Consider the following 16,583-nt stretch of genomic DNA (forward strand, 5'->3'; position numbering starts at 1 on the left):
CCAAAGCCTTACATTGTGATAGTTTTCTCATAGTAAGAACTTAACAGTAGGCTAAAGCCACTTTTTCATAACAAGTTTGCTTATTAAGTTATCAGATTTACATATATTTCTAGTGGATATATTCATTTTCTGCTTTCTTCACTTGGGATTTGAAGACCATCATGCTCTAAAGTAACTGCAGACTTGCAGTTACTTTACATCTTGGAGAAACATACGTCTTGGAGAAACTATGTACCAGACAGGGCTCTTTGCAATGTTTTTTTTCCAAACCCTCTCTTCTGTGCTGCAGCTTTATTTCATGATCAGGTTTAGTACATAAATACTTTGAAATAGTTTGGGTGTAATGACACTATAATGCTGTAAGACACTATTATGGTTTAGCATGCTTGTGCATGGAGGAATATGCAAGTTCCAAATGAGATCACCCTGATACACTGCATGGGCTAATATCCATGGCTACAATTTTTCAAAGAAGAAAAGAAAGTCATATGTATGAGGAATAAATCAAAAATCAGCAAGAGATCAGCACAGAATATGATACGCCTGCCCTTGTTCCTTTTCTGTTTTTGTTTTCTGCAAACAAGATGATTTATTTCTCCCTGAGGTCTTTACTATATAAGCATTAATAGGATCTAATAATAATGTAAAGCTTTAATAGATAGAAAATTTTAGTTTGCTACATTTGATAGTCTGATGCACAGCTGTGCTTTATATTTTATGTCGATCACTTTAATATTTCAGGTTATTTTCTCATTTGTTCATAGCTTGGTCTGAACTGTAAAAGTTGATATGCATTAAAAGAAAGAAAAAAAAAGAAAAAAGAAAGAAAGAAAGAAAGAAAGAAAGAAAGAAAGAAAGAAAGAAACACTGTAAAGTTTTTGAACTTGTTGTCATTTTCCAGCAGTGTCTATTTAGAAACTTAATAAAATGCTTCATATTTCATATTCAAATTTTACAATTTTTCAGTTTATACATCAAAATAAAATCAAAATTTATTAAGATCAGCATTTAAACCCCAGCTTCTTCATCGGGGTGAGGCTTTCTGCAGTGATTCTGAGGACTGAATATGGTACTATCTGTCTGACTCCTATTTTGTTGCTTCATGAAGAAGAAATCACATCTGCTAACAAAATATATTTGTTTTAAGAGACTGAAATGAAAAATATTGCTATCAAATCATATGATTAATTGTATCCTCTAGCATTACCACTGCTGGAAATAAAATTTTAATAAAGATAATTCATTACTTTTTTTTTCTTTAACTTGGTAGGAGACAAAGTGTTAAATTTTTCACTAAAAGAAAAAAGCAAAAAAGTTGCGGATGTGAATAGGAGAGAATGGTAGTTTTAAAAATATTATTTCCATTTTGATAACCGTGACATATTTTTGATGCATATACACTTTCTCAGCTGTTAATCTCCAGAGTTTTCAACAGTTAAGTTGATGGATGAAGGGCAGAACGATTTCTTGACAGCCTGGTAATCTATCCAGAGGGGAAGGAACACTCTGTCAGTCAGGGTTCAGGTGCTGGAAGTGCTTTTGACCACCCAACCATCTGTACATGTCGAGAAGGCCAAGTGCTCTTTTTCCCCGCTACTCAGCTTGTGAGAATGAAACCAGCCCTGTCAAGACACATGCAGACAATGAGGCAAAATGTTTTATTTTCTACTGGCATAAAGAACCTTCAGCTTTGTGAACATTTACTTGTTCATATTATGCCCAATAGACACATGCAGGGTTGTTTAAACACCACCAGTACTACTGAAACTAATAGCACTGCCCCCAGTTTCACTAGCCATTCCTGAATCCAACACCATTACTGTGCTATTGTAGCCCATACCAAGGTTGAGGTCGCATGATCAGTAATTAATTCTCCAGATGAGTCTCTGATACACCATGCTTCCATGGAGGTGGGAGCAACACTGACACTCTGCCTGTGGCTGGAAGATTTGTACAACCTCCTGCCCATATATTGTGGAACTTGAGGCTGGGAATTATAGGGTTGAGTCCATATGGGTTAGAATCAGTGGGAAAGCCAACAAGGCAAACATCCTGGTGGGAGTCTGTTATAGACCGACAAACCAGGATGAGGAGATGGATGAGGAGTTCTAAAGGCAGCTGGCAGAAGTTGCAAAATCGTCAGCGCTTGTTCTCATGGGGGACTTCAACTTCCCAGACATATCCTGGAAGCATAACACAGCCCAGAGAAAGCAGTCTAGGAGGTTTCTGGAGAGCATGGAAGATAGCTGCCTGACGCAGCTGGTTAGTGAGCCTACCAGGGGAGGTGCCCCGCTAGACCTTCTGTTCACAAACAGAGAAGGACTGGTGGGAGATGTGGTGGTTGGGAGCTGTCTTGGGCAGTGACCACGAAATGGTAGAGTTCTCTATTCTTGGCGAAGTCAGGAAGGGGATCAGTAAAACCGCTGTCTTGGACTTCCGGAGGGCTGACTTTGAGCTGTTCAGGACACTGGTTGGCAGAGTCCCTTGGGAGGTGGTTCTGAAGGAGCAGAGAAGAGTCTTAATTTCAGGAGCAGACGTTTTTGGCTGAACAGAGAGTTGTCTTTTGGTTTATAATCTTTGGAAAAGAGGGCAGGCCACTCAGGAGGACTATAAGGATGTTGTGAGGCTGTGCAGGGACAAAATTAGAAAGGCCAAATCTCATCTGGAGCTGAATCTGGCTACTGCCATTAAAGATAACAAAAAAATGTTTTTATAAATACATCAACACAAAAAGGAGGACTAAGGAGAATCTCCATCCTTTACTGGATGCAGGGGGAAACTTAGTTACAAGAGATGAGGAAAAGGCTGAGGTCCTTAATGCCTTCTTTGCCTCAGTCTTTAGCAGCAAAACCAGTTGTTCTCTGGATACCCAGTACCTGGAAGGGGATGGGGAGCAGGATGTGGCCCTCACTATCCATGAGGAAATGGTTGGCGACCTGCTACAGCACTTGGATGTACGCAAGTCGATGGGGCCGGATGGGATCCACCCGAGGGTACTGAGAGAACTGGCGGAGGAGCTGGCCAAGCCGCTTTCCATTACTTATTGGCAGTCCTGGCTATCAGGGGAGGTCCCAGTCGACTGGCAGCTAGCAAATGTGACGCCCATCTACAAGAAGGGCCGGAGGGTAGACCCAGGGAACTATAGGCCTGTTACTTTGACCTCAGTGCCAGGGAAGCTCATGGAGCAGATTATCTTGAGTGTCATCACACGGCACTTACAGGGCAACCAGGTGATCAGGCCCAGTCAGCATGGGTTTATGAAAGGCAGGTCCTGCTTGACGAACCTTATCTCCTTCTATGACAAAGTGACACGCTTAGTGGATGAGGGAAAGGCTGTGGATGTGGTCTACCTTGATTTCATTAAGGCTTTTGACACCATTTCTGACAACATTCTCCTCAAGAAACTGGCTGCTCATGGCTTGGACTGGCGTAAGCTTCGCTGGGTTAAAAACTGGCTGGATAGCCGGGCCCAAAGAGTTGTGGTGAATGGAGTCAAATCCAGTTGGAGGCTGGTCACTAGTGGCATTCCCCAGGGCTCAGTACTCAGGGCCAGTCCTCTTTAATATCTTTATCGATGATCTGGATGAGGGGATCGAGTGCACCCTCAGTAAGTTTGCAGATGACACCAAGTTAGGTGCATGTGTCGATCTGCCCAAGGGTAGGAAGGCTCTGCAGGAGGATCTGGATAGGCTGGACCGAAGGGCTGAGGTCAACTGTATGAAGTTCAACAAGGCCAAGTGCCGGGTCCTGCATCTGCACAACAACCCCAAGCAGAGCTACAGGCTGGGAGATGAGTGGCTGGAAAGCTGCCTGGCGGAGAAGGACCTGGGAGTACTGGTTGATAGTCAGCTGAATATGAGCCAGCAGTGTGCTCAGGTGGCCAAGAAGGCCAACAGCATCCTGGCTTGTGTAAGAAGCAGTGTGGCCAGCAGGTCTAGGGAGGTGATTGTCCCCCTGTACTCGGCTCTGGTGAGGCCGCACCTCGAGTACTGTGTTCAGTTTTGGGCCCCTCACTACAAGAAGGACATCGAGGTGCTTGAGAGAGTCCAGAGAAGGGTAACGAAGCTGGTGAGGGGTCTGGAGAACAAGTCTTACGAGGAGCGGCTGAGGGAGCTGGGCTTGTTCAGCCTGGAGAAGAGGAGTCTCAGGGGAGACCTCATTGCTCTCTATAGGTACATTAAAGAAGGCTGTAGCAAGGTGGGGATTGGTCTATTCTCCCACGTGCCCGGTGACAGGACGAGGGGGAATGGGCTAAAGTTGCGCCAGGGGAGGTTTACGTTGGATATCAGGAAGAACTTCTTTACTGAAAGGGTTGTTAGGCATTGGAATGGGCTGCCCAGGGAAGTGGTTGAGTCACCATCCCTGGAGGTCTTTAAAAGACGTTTAGATTTAGAGCTTAGTGATATGATTTAGTGAAGGACTTGTTAGTGTTAGGTCAGAGGTTGGACTAGGTGATCTTGGAGGTCTCTTCCAACCTAGACGATTCTGTGATTCTGTGATTCTGTGATATAGAAACACTGGTGTCTGACAGCAAGGGCTTGCTATGCTTGCCATTAGAGGAGCTAGTAGCATCACTGTCCTCTGCCCACCTACCTGTTTTGATGGTACCACACATCTAAACTCTCCCTGTTGCCCTAGTGTAGGTGCCCATTGCAACCCGGTTCCCTCAGGCCAAATGCAAGGCTTCCCCTATCCTCCAGCCCACAACCTGGCCACCTCTGGTAGGAAACAAAGGCTGCCACAGTTGCACACAAGCTGCAGGATGCTCCAGGCACCTCCCATAGCAGGGCTGGGCTACCTGGGCATGTAACTCTGTGCTGTCACATGCCAGCTTTGAGGCCTCTGTCTTTTTCCCAAAAATAACTGAAACAAGTAATACGGCTCCAAAAGGGGAGGTCAGAGTAGACAAGCAGACATGTACATGCACACACATGTGCATACACATTACGGGGTCACTTTGTTTACGGGGCAAAGCAGCCTAGAAACATACAAATCAATAGTGGTTGTAACTTGAAGTGCTGTAGTGAGGGAGGTATTGCATAAAACCACACCAGCTTACAGGAGCCTTAATTTTGCTCAGTATGAGAGATGTGAGTGAGTGAATGAGTGAAACAGTGAGCAAGTGATTTCAAAGGGAGCAGAGAGCTGTATTGAGGTCTGTCTTGTTACAGTTGTAATGATGGAATGAACCCTTGTGCAGCAACGGCTTCTATACTGTATACTTCACGTTGCCCAGGAACTGAAGGATTACATTCCCATGTAGATAAGAAACTGTGGATATTTTTTCAGCAAAGTAATCAGGAAATCTGTACTTCTTGGGAAGTTATACCTTGTAGAATTTGTATAAGGGATGTTTCTCAGTATACAGCTGAGATCGTGTATGAACTAGAAAGTTACTGCAGCATATTTTGTATAAAAATCTTTCTACACTAAAGTTAAGATATGGAAAATGTACAGAAAATGTGTCATTATGCCTGAAGTGAGGAATAGCACAGAAAGAACAGTGGAGAAGCACATAGACACACAACTATTATTTACGGTCTTTCCCACTCCTAAGAAAAATAAAATCTAGAATGAAATATGGCTGCTCCACTGGCACTGCTTCAAATTCACATAGTCTGTGCTGTCCTGCTCTGGTTACTCTTTATTGAGAACGTTACCCTGAAAAAAGGGGCATCTCTATGTGGAGCTAATACCAATTCCTCCTGGTGCAACATCAAAAGAAAAGTCAATGATCATGAAAACCATGCTAGGTTACACAGCACAGAAGTTAGAGACAGAAGAGGAGGAAGAATCTTTGAGGAAAAAATAAGCTTTTCTTTTACTATACCTCTTCATGATCTTCATCTGAGAGGACATTCATGACCTGCAGGCTTCCAAAAAGTACAATCCACAATATCATTGTAAAGGTGGAATATGTTAGCTCTCTAAAATTTACTGTAGGGCAAAAAGAGACAGTAGGCTAGAAAGAGATAGTTACCAGAAAAAAATAAATAAAAAATAAAATAAAATAATAAAATAAAATAAAAAATAAAATAAAATAAAATAAAATAAAATAAAATAAAATAAAATAAAATAAAATAAAATAAAATAAAATAAAAAATAAAGGGGAAAAAATGTACATGCTGATTTACCAATCAGTTCAATTTCTCATTTTTCTTTCAAACCCTTCTTAAAAATCAAATTCAGTTCATTCTGTTAACATGTCCTCCATACTTAGTTTAGCGCTAGCAAGCTAGACAAACACTCCAATGCACAAACACAAAAATATATATGTATTTTAATTTTCATTTGGTCATATTTTATTTAACAGAATGTCGTTCATCCTCAGTATCCAACAATGATTGAAAGTAGTAGTACTCTCCAAAGCAGCCCATTGATCACAGAGAACTGATGATATTTAAATATACAATATAAAGAGTGACATATTTCACAAAGTTGCTTAATCTTCTGATTTCATGTTGGAACACAACAGACCAAAATTAACAATCTTACCAGGTCCAATAATGAAATTCAAACTGACAACAAGTTTTGAAAAGAGAATACTTATTGAAAATATACAAAGAGAGAACATGATTGATAGACTCATCCTGGCTTTACAGATCTCAGACCCCCTGAGTCCTAATAATACTGAATTAGAAATGAACAAACAAAACTAATCCTGAGGATACAAGAGCTGTTTCAAAATTACTTCTGTAATTTTTCAATTCTTGATATGGTGCTATAACATTTTCTGTAAGGCTCCAAAATAGATAGTTGCATGCAAAAAAAATTTATTCTGTGGTTGCTGCTACGCAAGTACTACAGATCATGAGAGCCTTAAGGCACAGATAGGCAATCTAGCTACTGCAGTTTCAGATGTTGCCATGACTAGCTGTTAATCACTATTCTCATAACAGAGTTGTTTTAGCAGATTATATGAATATTTTATATGTGCATGAGAGGAGAAGCAACAGTCAGTGTGAGCTGTGCACAGCATTCATTGGAACAGGAGTACTTCCATAATCTACTGCTGCTAACATGTTGGGGCAGTGATCCCCAGCTGAAGAGTGATAATTAACAGTCACAGAAAGGCAACATCTTAAATCGCAAGAGCTGTCTCAGGTGATTGTCTATCTAGACCTTTGTGGACTTCTAGTCAGAGTCTTTCTTGTATTCCTCTACGGGGAGGTCAGCCACTGCTCTCCTTTCCCATTTCACTCTGTTACCAGAGATTTCTGTAAGGGAAATACTTTAAAACAGCAATTCTCAAGCTCCAGCCTGCAGATCATTAGTGTTTTGTTTGTTGTATTTTTTTGTTTGTTTGTTTGTCTTTTATAGTTTTCTCCAGTTATTCACAGAATAAAATATGTACAGAAAACAGAATGTTCTGCAATGCAAGCGGGTAAGAGAAGAATGGATGCAAATCTGGGAAAGTTTTGCAGGATGCATTTCACAAAAGAGTCCACAGTATGAAAAAGATAGAGCCAACTGATTTTAAAGTGACATTGTCAAGTTGAAAGATAGTTAACTGCAAAACATTTTTTTTAAAACTGCCAGGTATTCTGCATATGCCCCTCTATATTCATAGTTTTAGAACCACAATTTCTATTTTTTAGTTTCTTCGGCCACTGATGCATGAAAGATGCATATGAACCTCATGAAAAAACATATTTAAGGCAAAGTGATTATGCAATATGTCCTGTCAATGATACAGTGCAACCAAACCCTGAAACCCTTTTATGTTATTATAATCTTAGGCATTACTTGTAATAATCACCAATTTAGTATTTTTAGATGTAAGTGGAATGCTTAAAATTGTCAGTTTTCTTTAAATCATCTCCACTCTTGGTAACTAATGGCTACTATTAACATCACCAGCAAACCTGTTTAAAGACACAGAACATATCACCAGCCACAGCCTGAAGGCTGCATAATTAACACAAGACACCAAGGTGCATTTGGGGGGTCCCCACACCACTTAAAACACAGCTTTCTGCACAGAGGAGGTGCAGATACGGATGTCAGGGTAAGACAGACTTTAATCCAAACAAGTGCTGAATTCTCCAATGAACTTACCTCCGTAACAGGAACTTGTGGAGCACATCTCTTCCTTCTCTTCCTCTGAACAGGTTTGTGAATATAAGCTTTGAAGTTCCTGCATGCTATGTGATACTCACATCCCAACATCCCTCATGGAAACAACAGTAGCAGAGACAATTCAGGCCTGGCATATACATCTGGTCTAAATGCATCAAAACCAAGTTTGTGTTGTAAAGAGAGAAAGAAGCTCTCTCTCTTCTGACAGATGTGCTGTTGGGCTTTGAAAGGCCTTTTTAAAATCAATTTCAGAGCAAGTGAAAGCCTTCTTCCCCATGACGTTCTAATGACTGATCTGTTCACTCCATCTACCCATTGTCCTTTCTTCCACAGGCCTCCCACCTTTCCTCATGGGCTTGTGGCTCCTTTCCTTCTCTCCCTGCATGGCTTCTACAGCCAGGCAGGACACTGCAGTTTGCGTATTTCTCCAGGTCCCCAAGTCTGAGTCAGGCCAGGGCCCATCTCTAGGTGAGGATCTGGTGGCATGCACTGATCCATTAAGCCATGTTCACAAGCTCAGCCACCCTATCTTTGATTCCACACAGTAACTCAAAGCATCTTCTAAAGATTCAGAAAACTCCATCGTGACCATACAAGTGAAACAGTGTGAAAAATTGGAACACTGCTCATATGTAGATGGAGGACACAAGATGGCCACAGATTCTCTTCTGTGTTCATACAAAATCCCTTGCATCATTTTTGCCATTCGTCTGGCTTTCCAGTCCAGGCCAACTTCTGTTTTTAATTAATGTTTTACCTTTTTTTTTTTATTATTTCTCCCCTTGCTTTTTTTCTCCCCTTAAATTTTTACTAACCAAGGGACCCGACTTGAGATGCTTGCCTTCAGGCACTGCTGTACATTACTGATGACACAGCAGCCTCTTAAGGAATCAGAGCAGCATTTCCATATCAAATACAAATCCTAATTAACCCCCACCATTTGTCTGCTGCTCAGATATGTCAATGTTGTGGTAGTGAACTCTCTGCTAACAGCAAATAGAAGCTTTGCAACACCTTTATTAGAGAGGATTTGTTGTGTGTGACTGATTCTGAAACAAAAGAGCTGATTGACCAGAGTCAGTCAAATACTGACAAATACTTTGGCCATGTTTTAACATAAACAGTGTGCCATAAGGAAGTATCAACATCTTCCCTTGTACCAGTCTCTGTTTTGATTATACACAGTGTTTCCTTTCCAGCTGAATTCCACAGCAATACCACCAACTCAGATTTTGTACTCACTGCAAATTTTTTTTTTTAAAAAAAACAACTTTCAGTTTTTTGCAGTTTAAAAAAAAAAAAAATTCATATGAGTTTGATATATCTGCTATCAATCAAAACAGTATATACACACAAAACACTGGAGAATGAATGACAAAGTAGTGGGGGCTTGTGACCTATGTCTCAACTGCACCAATGCCCAGCATACCACAAGTTGTTATTTTTTAACAGCAAAATCATATTGCAAGATGTGCATTCCAACAAGGGTCAATGTCATTTTTTTTGCAGATACAGACCTGTATGAAGGAAACAAATCAAGATCTCAAAATCTGATATGAAAAAATTTCCCACACAACTGAAAATTGAAATACAGACTAAAGGATATGTCCAGGTTAATATGCTAAATACAGACCCTTGACACAGCATCATTGAAGGTTACAAGGCAATACACGATGTGGGGTCCTACCTACCTAGCTTGCACTTTCATTTGAGGTCACTTCAAGATGCCTTTAAATTAAATGCTAATGTTCCCTGTATAATTAATAGGACATAAATATTGTTCAAGGCCCTTAAGAGGAGATCGTCCCTTGCCAAGTTCAGAGTTCTCTGTCAGGCAGCCAGGATGTAAAGTCTTCAGGATCAGGTCTTCAGATTTTTTTTTTTTTTTCCATCACTTACATGGAGAACAAAGGCATTGCATACTGGGGACATACCCTTTTTATCAATTCCTCAGCAAAAGGCACGTACATTCAGATATAGCTCAAGCAGACCATCTCTATTTTGTAAGGGGCTCAAGCTAAAATATTTAGGGCTTTTCTAAGGAAACTAGTCATGACTGAATCAACAGCCAGACATTGTTTTCATACAAAATATTTCTCTCTTTCAGTTCAAACCAGTCTGAGTGATCAAAGTGTCACTTTTGCCATACATAAACTTAACACAAATGTCTTCTGTTGAGATTTGAATATATCTAAGTGGCTGTGTTTCTATTTTGCTACCTGAGAAATGGGATAACTATTATTTTCTTGATTTCTTAGTGTGCTTTGAACTTTGTGGATGAAAGTACTATTCTCAGCACCACAAGTCCGTGCTCTAAAGCTACTCACAAAATGCCTTTTATTAAAATGACATTACACAGCTGTGTGATTTTTTGGTGCAATCCTTTGAGACCTTTTTCCTTTTTTTTTTTTTTCACTGATATTCATCTTAATATTTGTCCCAGTACCCAATGTTGTTGATAGTTCAAAAGTACTTTCCCCAGAGGCAAATAAAGATTATCAAAAACAAACTCAGCTCCCCCAGCCTCAAAGAATATTTTAATATTCTAAACAAAGTTCTGAAGCCTTATTTTGAATTTTCTCTCTTGCAAGCTCTTGCAAACATGACTTTTTCAAAAATCTGGACAATTACTTACATTGATAATAACACAAAAAGTATAACAGGGACATGACCAGAGCTTATTGCAAAATGTTTCCCAGATAATTCTAAATGGTAGAATTATTACACTTGGCTAACTTTTTAACTTCCCAAAGAGAGCAGGTAAATCAGAAAAGACATTAACAAAATACTCTCAATTTACAATTTTATCAGGTATTGTGCTTAGGCTTTGCTGTGATTTGTTTAAATGATACAAAGAACATCTTATGCAACGTACTGAATAAAAACAATTCCTTAAGAGAGACACAACTGAAGCTAAACTGCTCTTCCACACATCAATGCAGCTGACTCCTTGAGGTCCCTTCTACTTCTGTTTTCTTTAATTCTGTGTTTTGCTTATGTCCACCTCTGTAAATATCCTTTGTGTCTAGGCATAGTATGTTTGCAGAGTGCAAAACATTTTTAAATATGCTATACAATAAATTTACATTTCTGTAAAGACATCTTAAAGCTATTTTACATTTAATAACTATTGGGAGCCTGCATGTTTATTGGAGCTTAGGGGGACTGATTACCTGTCTTTATAAAGCCAACAGAGTTGTACATCTGCAATTACAAGATCAAGTCTTTGAGCATGAAAGTTTCCATAACTTCTCCATATATTTCCATCCAAGTCTTTCATGGAAGAGATACTGTTTAGGGGAACATTTTGGGATCTTGCCAAAGGCATAAAATTATTTTACACTTTTCTTCTCCTTTATTTATTTGTTTGTTTGCTTATTTATTTATTTATTTTACTTAGCTGCTTGGACAGGTATATCAAGTCTTTTCACTAAGTTCCTCATATTGCAGGATTTATTTTTTCTTTTGATATGCATATCAGCATGCATAAGCACAACAAGATTTATTCTATCCAATATACATTGAAGGTAAGAAATAAAAATGACCCTCCCAAGCATCTGAATTCTATTTTTAGCACTTCAATTCTACTATAAAATTCAACATCAACTCCTACGATAATAAAGATTGGAAAAAGTTTTCAGTCCAAATTTCAGCTATTAAAAATTGACCTACCTATAATGATTTTCTACAAGAAGCAAGGGAAAGGAGGAAACCCTTTATGTACTCTAATGAGTAAAAGAGAAATGCCTTCAAAAAATACTGAGAGCATGTGAAGGATAATTATTTTTCTTACCCATTTTCAGATTCTTATCCAATGTCACAACTGCAGTTACCACTGCAAGAATTTGTTTCAGTGAAATGAAAACTGCAGCCAAGAAGACCTGTATCCCAACTCTTTAACAGTGAGGATCTTACTGAAAAAGTACTTTCGTTGTTGGTGAAAGATGAGGACCCAATTAAGCAAATTTCTAGTATATCCTACTTTCGCTATCTGAAAATAATATATTAATACTCATTAACCACAAGCTGAACTCAGGCACCAGAAAACATTACATAAATTACAGCTAAGTGCATAAATAAAGGATTCACAAACAAAACAAATTTATCAGTTGGTGTGCAGAAGCTTCATACAATTGAGCAGATATATTTTCCTACAAAGATACTCTGTAAGGATTTAAGAGGCATTTGCATTTTCTGACCAGACAGCTGGTGTACTCTGCAATCAGCATTGTGCTAGCATACACCAAGGTTTGGTTCATATATACAAAAGCATCCATGAAGATTTTGATCACCACTGGCACAGTTTGCATAAATGTGGAACACTAAATCTTGAAGCCCTTAAAGGAGAAAATTTCTATTGATGTTACAGTTTTATCTGACAAGGATTTAAGAGTCAGATCTATGGCAATACACAACTCTACTAGCCATAAACATGGGTATGTATAACATGCGTTCAACTATGGCACTGACATAAACCCTAGAGATATCTTACCTATACAGCATGATGTTACAAGATTCATGAAAAACAGAACTGAATAAAATTGCTGATAAGAAATCATTGGTCTTTCAAGCCCCTCAAAGCACAGAAGTACTAATACAAAAGTTTTTACTACTGAAAACTTGTAGGATGAACTGCAAAGATGTAGGCACCTACAGTTCCCATGTACACTTTCTGGAATTGCCTCTGACAAACACTTCTCAAGTTCAGGCTACATATCATTTCATAACATGTATCATGAAAACAGAAATAAGAGATTGGAAAGGTGATGACTAGTTAGACAAGATTCTGTAATATGATTGCATCTTGGGGCATACTCTACTTAGCAATGTTTCAAGGACAAGAGCTTTATCTGCATGCTGCCTGCGCTAATCAAGGTTAATGCTGGAAGAGATTGGCTTGTCTCAGCACTGAGGAACACCAAAGTTGCCACCACAGGAGTTACCTCTAAATTCTGGGATGACACATTTCCAGTATTTCACTCCCTGCACTCTCTTAACTCTTTACAGCCTACTTATTCTTACATCTGCAATCACCCTGGGAAGGAAAAGTGACCTACAACCAGCAACTTTGAAACTTCAATGATCACTGAAGTAATGGAAGAAACTGTTTAAACCACAGAGTTTCAGAGGCAGGGTAGCTATGAGCTATTTCCTCCATTGTGGTCAGCTGTTGAGCATATTCTCAACTAGTCCCTGCATTGTCCAGATTATGCTGTTGCAATATCTCTAATTATTCAGATGTTTTGGTGAGTATCCTGTGCCTTCTCATTCTGATTGCAAAGCTAAGTCCTAATAAGAAATGCATGGCTATTTTAATGGATGTATTCTTGTCTCAGTATACAATAGATTGCACACACATCAGCACACAAAAAAGATGACACAGCCCCTGCATTTCAGCTGACTTAATTCCTAGCAAAACCTGTTGCCTTTTTGAGGTAAAATGTATTTTTCTATTATGGCACATGTTCAATATATACATTTACACTATAACCAAAACAAAAGTGTCCCAGAAACATAGGCTGAGATGTTTGACTACAACTTATTCATATTGTTTGGAGTGGAATGCCATTGCTCTATGGAAAGTTGTATTATATTATTCATGACATCATCTCAATATACAATCTATAATATACCTAAGTACATTGAATAGGTATGATTTCCTGTATAAACCTTCAGTGAAACATACTTGTCTAACAATGTAACCTTATAAGTTTGTCAGAGATTGGTAAAAATATATGTATATATATATCCAAGTCTCCCAGTGCACAGGATTCAGTGATTAACTTTAACCTCTGCTGTCAAGCTTTACTTTCAGATACTGGTTCTTACACTCTACTTTCTCATTCCAAGGGAGAACAGAGTTCTGGAAAAATTCTTGACATGCATCCAAAATGCAAGTGAAGTAACTCCATTATGGCCCATATTATAACACCTAGATTAGGGTAACAAGCCAAGTTACTTGCAAACTGTAAACAAAATAGTTAAGGAAAAAAACCTCGTATAGCCAAACGACAAAGCTGTCAAAGAGTTGGTTCCAGCTCATCTGTTATCTTTTTCACAATGCTACATGGTTTATGTTAAATCACAATCCCAAGCCACAATGTTAGTTGGAAATAAATTCCTACATTGAGGAAATACTCAACTGGTTACAGCATCTCCAAGTTCTTATATTCCCTCTTTATCTTTGCACACTACATGAGCATTGCAGAGAGAGAACAAAACAGCAGTCAATATGTTAGCTGCAGTATGGCTTCCTACAAGAAGGATAACATTTAATTGGCTTTGATATTTTTCCTTGTCCAGTATGTGTCTCTATTTGTGTACACGCATGTGTGCACACATTTTCTTCTCTTTTGTATGGTGCACTTCAATGATATAATTAATAGTCATTTATTTCCATAGCATTAGCTTACCATAACTTACAAAGTCAAAGTGGAGGATTATATCGTATTTACAAACAAGTTGGCACTTACAGAATAAATTATTGATTCTTTTTTTTTTTATTATTTTATTTCATTTTGTTTTATTTTACTTTCCTTCTTTCTTCTCTTCTTTTTCACCCCAGGGCATCCAGAATTCAGGCAGAATAGTAAAGCTTTCTGCCCATTTCCATTATGCTACATTATTGTGAGTAAATAGGATTCCAGCTGGTACACTCCTTCCTGATGGTTTGCTTGTTGCTGAGAGGCAATGCCTTCCACCTCAGTTCATGCCCGATGCTCAGGAACTGTTAGTCAAGGGAAAGCAAAGGCTGCATGTTTTCTTCCTCATTCTTATCCATGCGTTTTAGCACCCCAGGATCCACCACCGATTGAGACCTGCAGAAGGGTAACATGCTTACTTAACATTTCTAGATGAAGAAAAATGAGGGCAAATCTCAGCTCTCTTTTGTTTATTTTCATTTCTGCCAGAGCTTAAAAATGATGATACAGGTACTCCGGGCATCTGATCATCACAAACGGTCAGAAAATACATTCAAGAAGTGATCACATGACTTTAAAGGGCTCTGTGCTGTTCTGTGGAAATAGGGGTAAAAGGTAGAAAAAACAGATCCTCTTTTCTCCGGTGAGGCAGTGAAAAAGAGCGCATTCTTAGCACACAATAGAGGGCAAACTAAGCAGTCTTTTGTATTTATGTAAGCACTGACCCTCTCTACCAGAAAGCTATATGGCAGTGGGCTGGTAAAGAAGGTGTAATTCAGCCACCCAGATGGATAACGGCATGCTGCAATTAGTGGCATGGAATTAGTTAGCTGGAAGCATATTTGCTCCTTTTCCAAAAAGCACTTAAATGCAACAGTGTGTGCTCCTAAGACAACCCTGGGGAACCCTGCCATGGCCAGCAGGATTTCTGGAGCAGTGGACACATCTGTCAAACTCACTTCTCAGCTCAGCTAAACACAGCAGAGAAGGATGGCAAAAGGGCTAGTTCAATGATGACTGTAAACTTTCTCCAAGTTCTCTGATTCAGCACAGAAGCGTAACACTGGTACTGATACTCTGCAATAGCCATATGTGAGGGAGAAAGAGGAAATCTCAGCCTCCAGCAAAATCAAAATGCTCCATTAGAAACAAAGTCTGAAGTGATAAGAATGGGTTTCACATCACATATGTCACAGCTTGTCAAAAAACAGACACTCCTAGGGTACAGTAAAAGAGACCTTTGTTAGATGTTTCTTTTAAAGTGAGATGAGTCTCACACTAGAAATGTGTATTTCACTTCTTTTCTGTAAAAAGGACTTGACATGGCTAGAGTATGTGTACATCACTACAATGCAGGCATGAATTTTTGATCAGAAGAAGAACACTGTGACTGCAACACTACTGGAGATTTGCCCGTTTGCAGGGCTACAGCACAGAGAAAAAGCTTTACAAATTCTGATCTCTCCTAACATGAATAAATGCAGTCAGTCCCACATTCTCATAAACTGGCACCATCCACTGAAACCAATGAATGAGGCCGATAACAGGAGATTAATTGTCTTTTTCTCAAAAACTATAAAGAAAACCTTTAAAACACAGACAAGAAGAAACATCTGAATCAAAATTTACATCAAAACTTTAAATATAATAACAATACAATTGTTATTTTCAAACAGCAATTATCACATTCTCTCCCTGATGATAAAGTCAAGAAAATTAGCTTTAAATATCTTGTGGTCTTTCTTGTGATATACATAATTCTTTATTTATTTTTAGCACTGTAGAATAACACCCATCTAGAATGTTAGTTCATCAGGATGAAAGCTAAACCACTCAATTAAGAACAATTTTTTTTTTGAAAGTCTTCACAAGGCACTGTGCAAAGCTGACTGGAATGTTGCTGGTAGAAAGCTGTACTTCTGGAAAATTCAGTTCAAGATAAGTAATGCTGTGGGAGCATACTAATTTCAAAGAATTCCTAATTGTATGTAAGTACTAATAGGAGACAGAGCTTTCTCCTAGGCTGCCAATGTCTGAGCAACCAGTGTTTCCAGTTTTCATCTGGGGAACTGAAGGGGAGAC

General features: G+C 39.0%; 1 protein-coding gene across 1 annotated transcript in view; it reads right to left on the minus strand.

Annotated features, from left to right (window-relative positions):
* Positions 1 to 9,076: 9,076 nt before the first annotated feature.
* Positions 9,077 to 16,583, minus strand: part of CLVS2 (clavesin 2) — a 56,661-nt gene continuing 49,154 nt past the window's right edge. The window contains exon 5 of the mRNA XM_013175403.3: positions 9,077 to 14,897. Coding sequence (XP_013030857.1) covers positions 14,810 to 14,897 — 88 coding nt within the window. The 3' untranslated portion in view covers positions 9,077 to 14,809. The remainder of the gene's footprint in view (positions 14,898 to 16,583) is intronic.

The sequence above is a fragment of the Anser cygnoides genome, chromosome 3 (genome assembly GCF_040182565.1).
Source record: "Anser cygnoides isolate HZ-2024a breed goose chromosome 3, Taihu_goose_T2T_genome, whole genome shotgun sequence".
Lineage (NCBI taxonomy): Eukaryota > Metazoa > Chordata > Aves > Anseriformes > Anatidae > Anser > Anser cygnoides.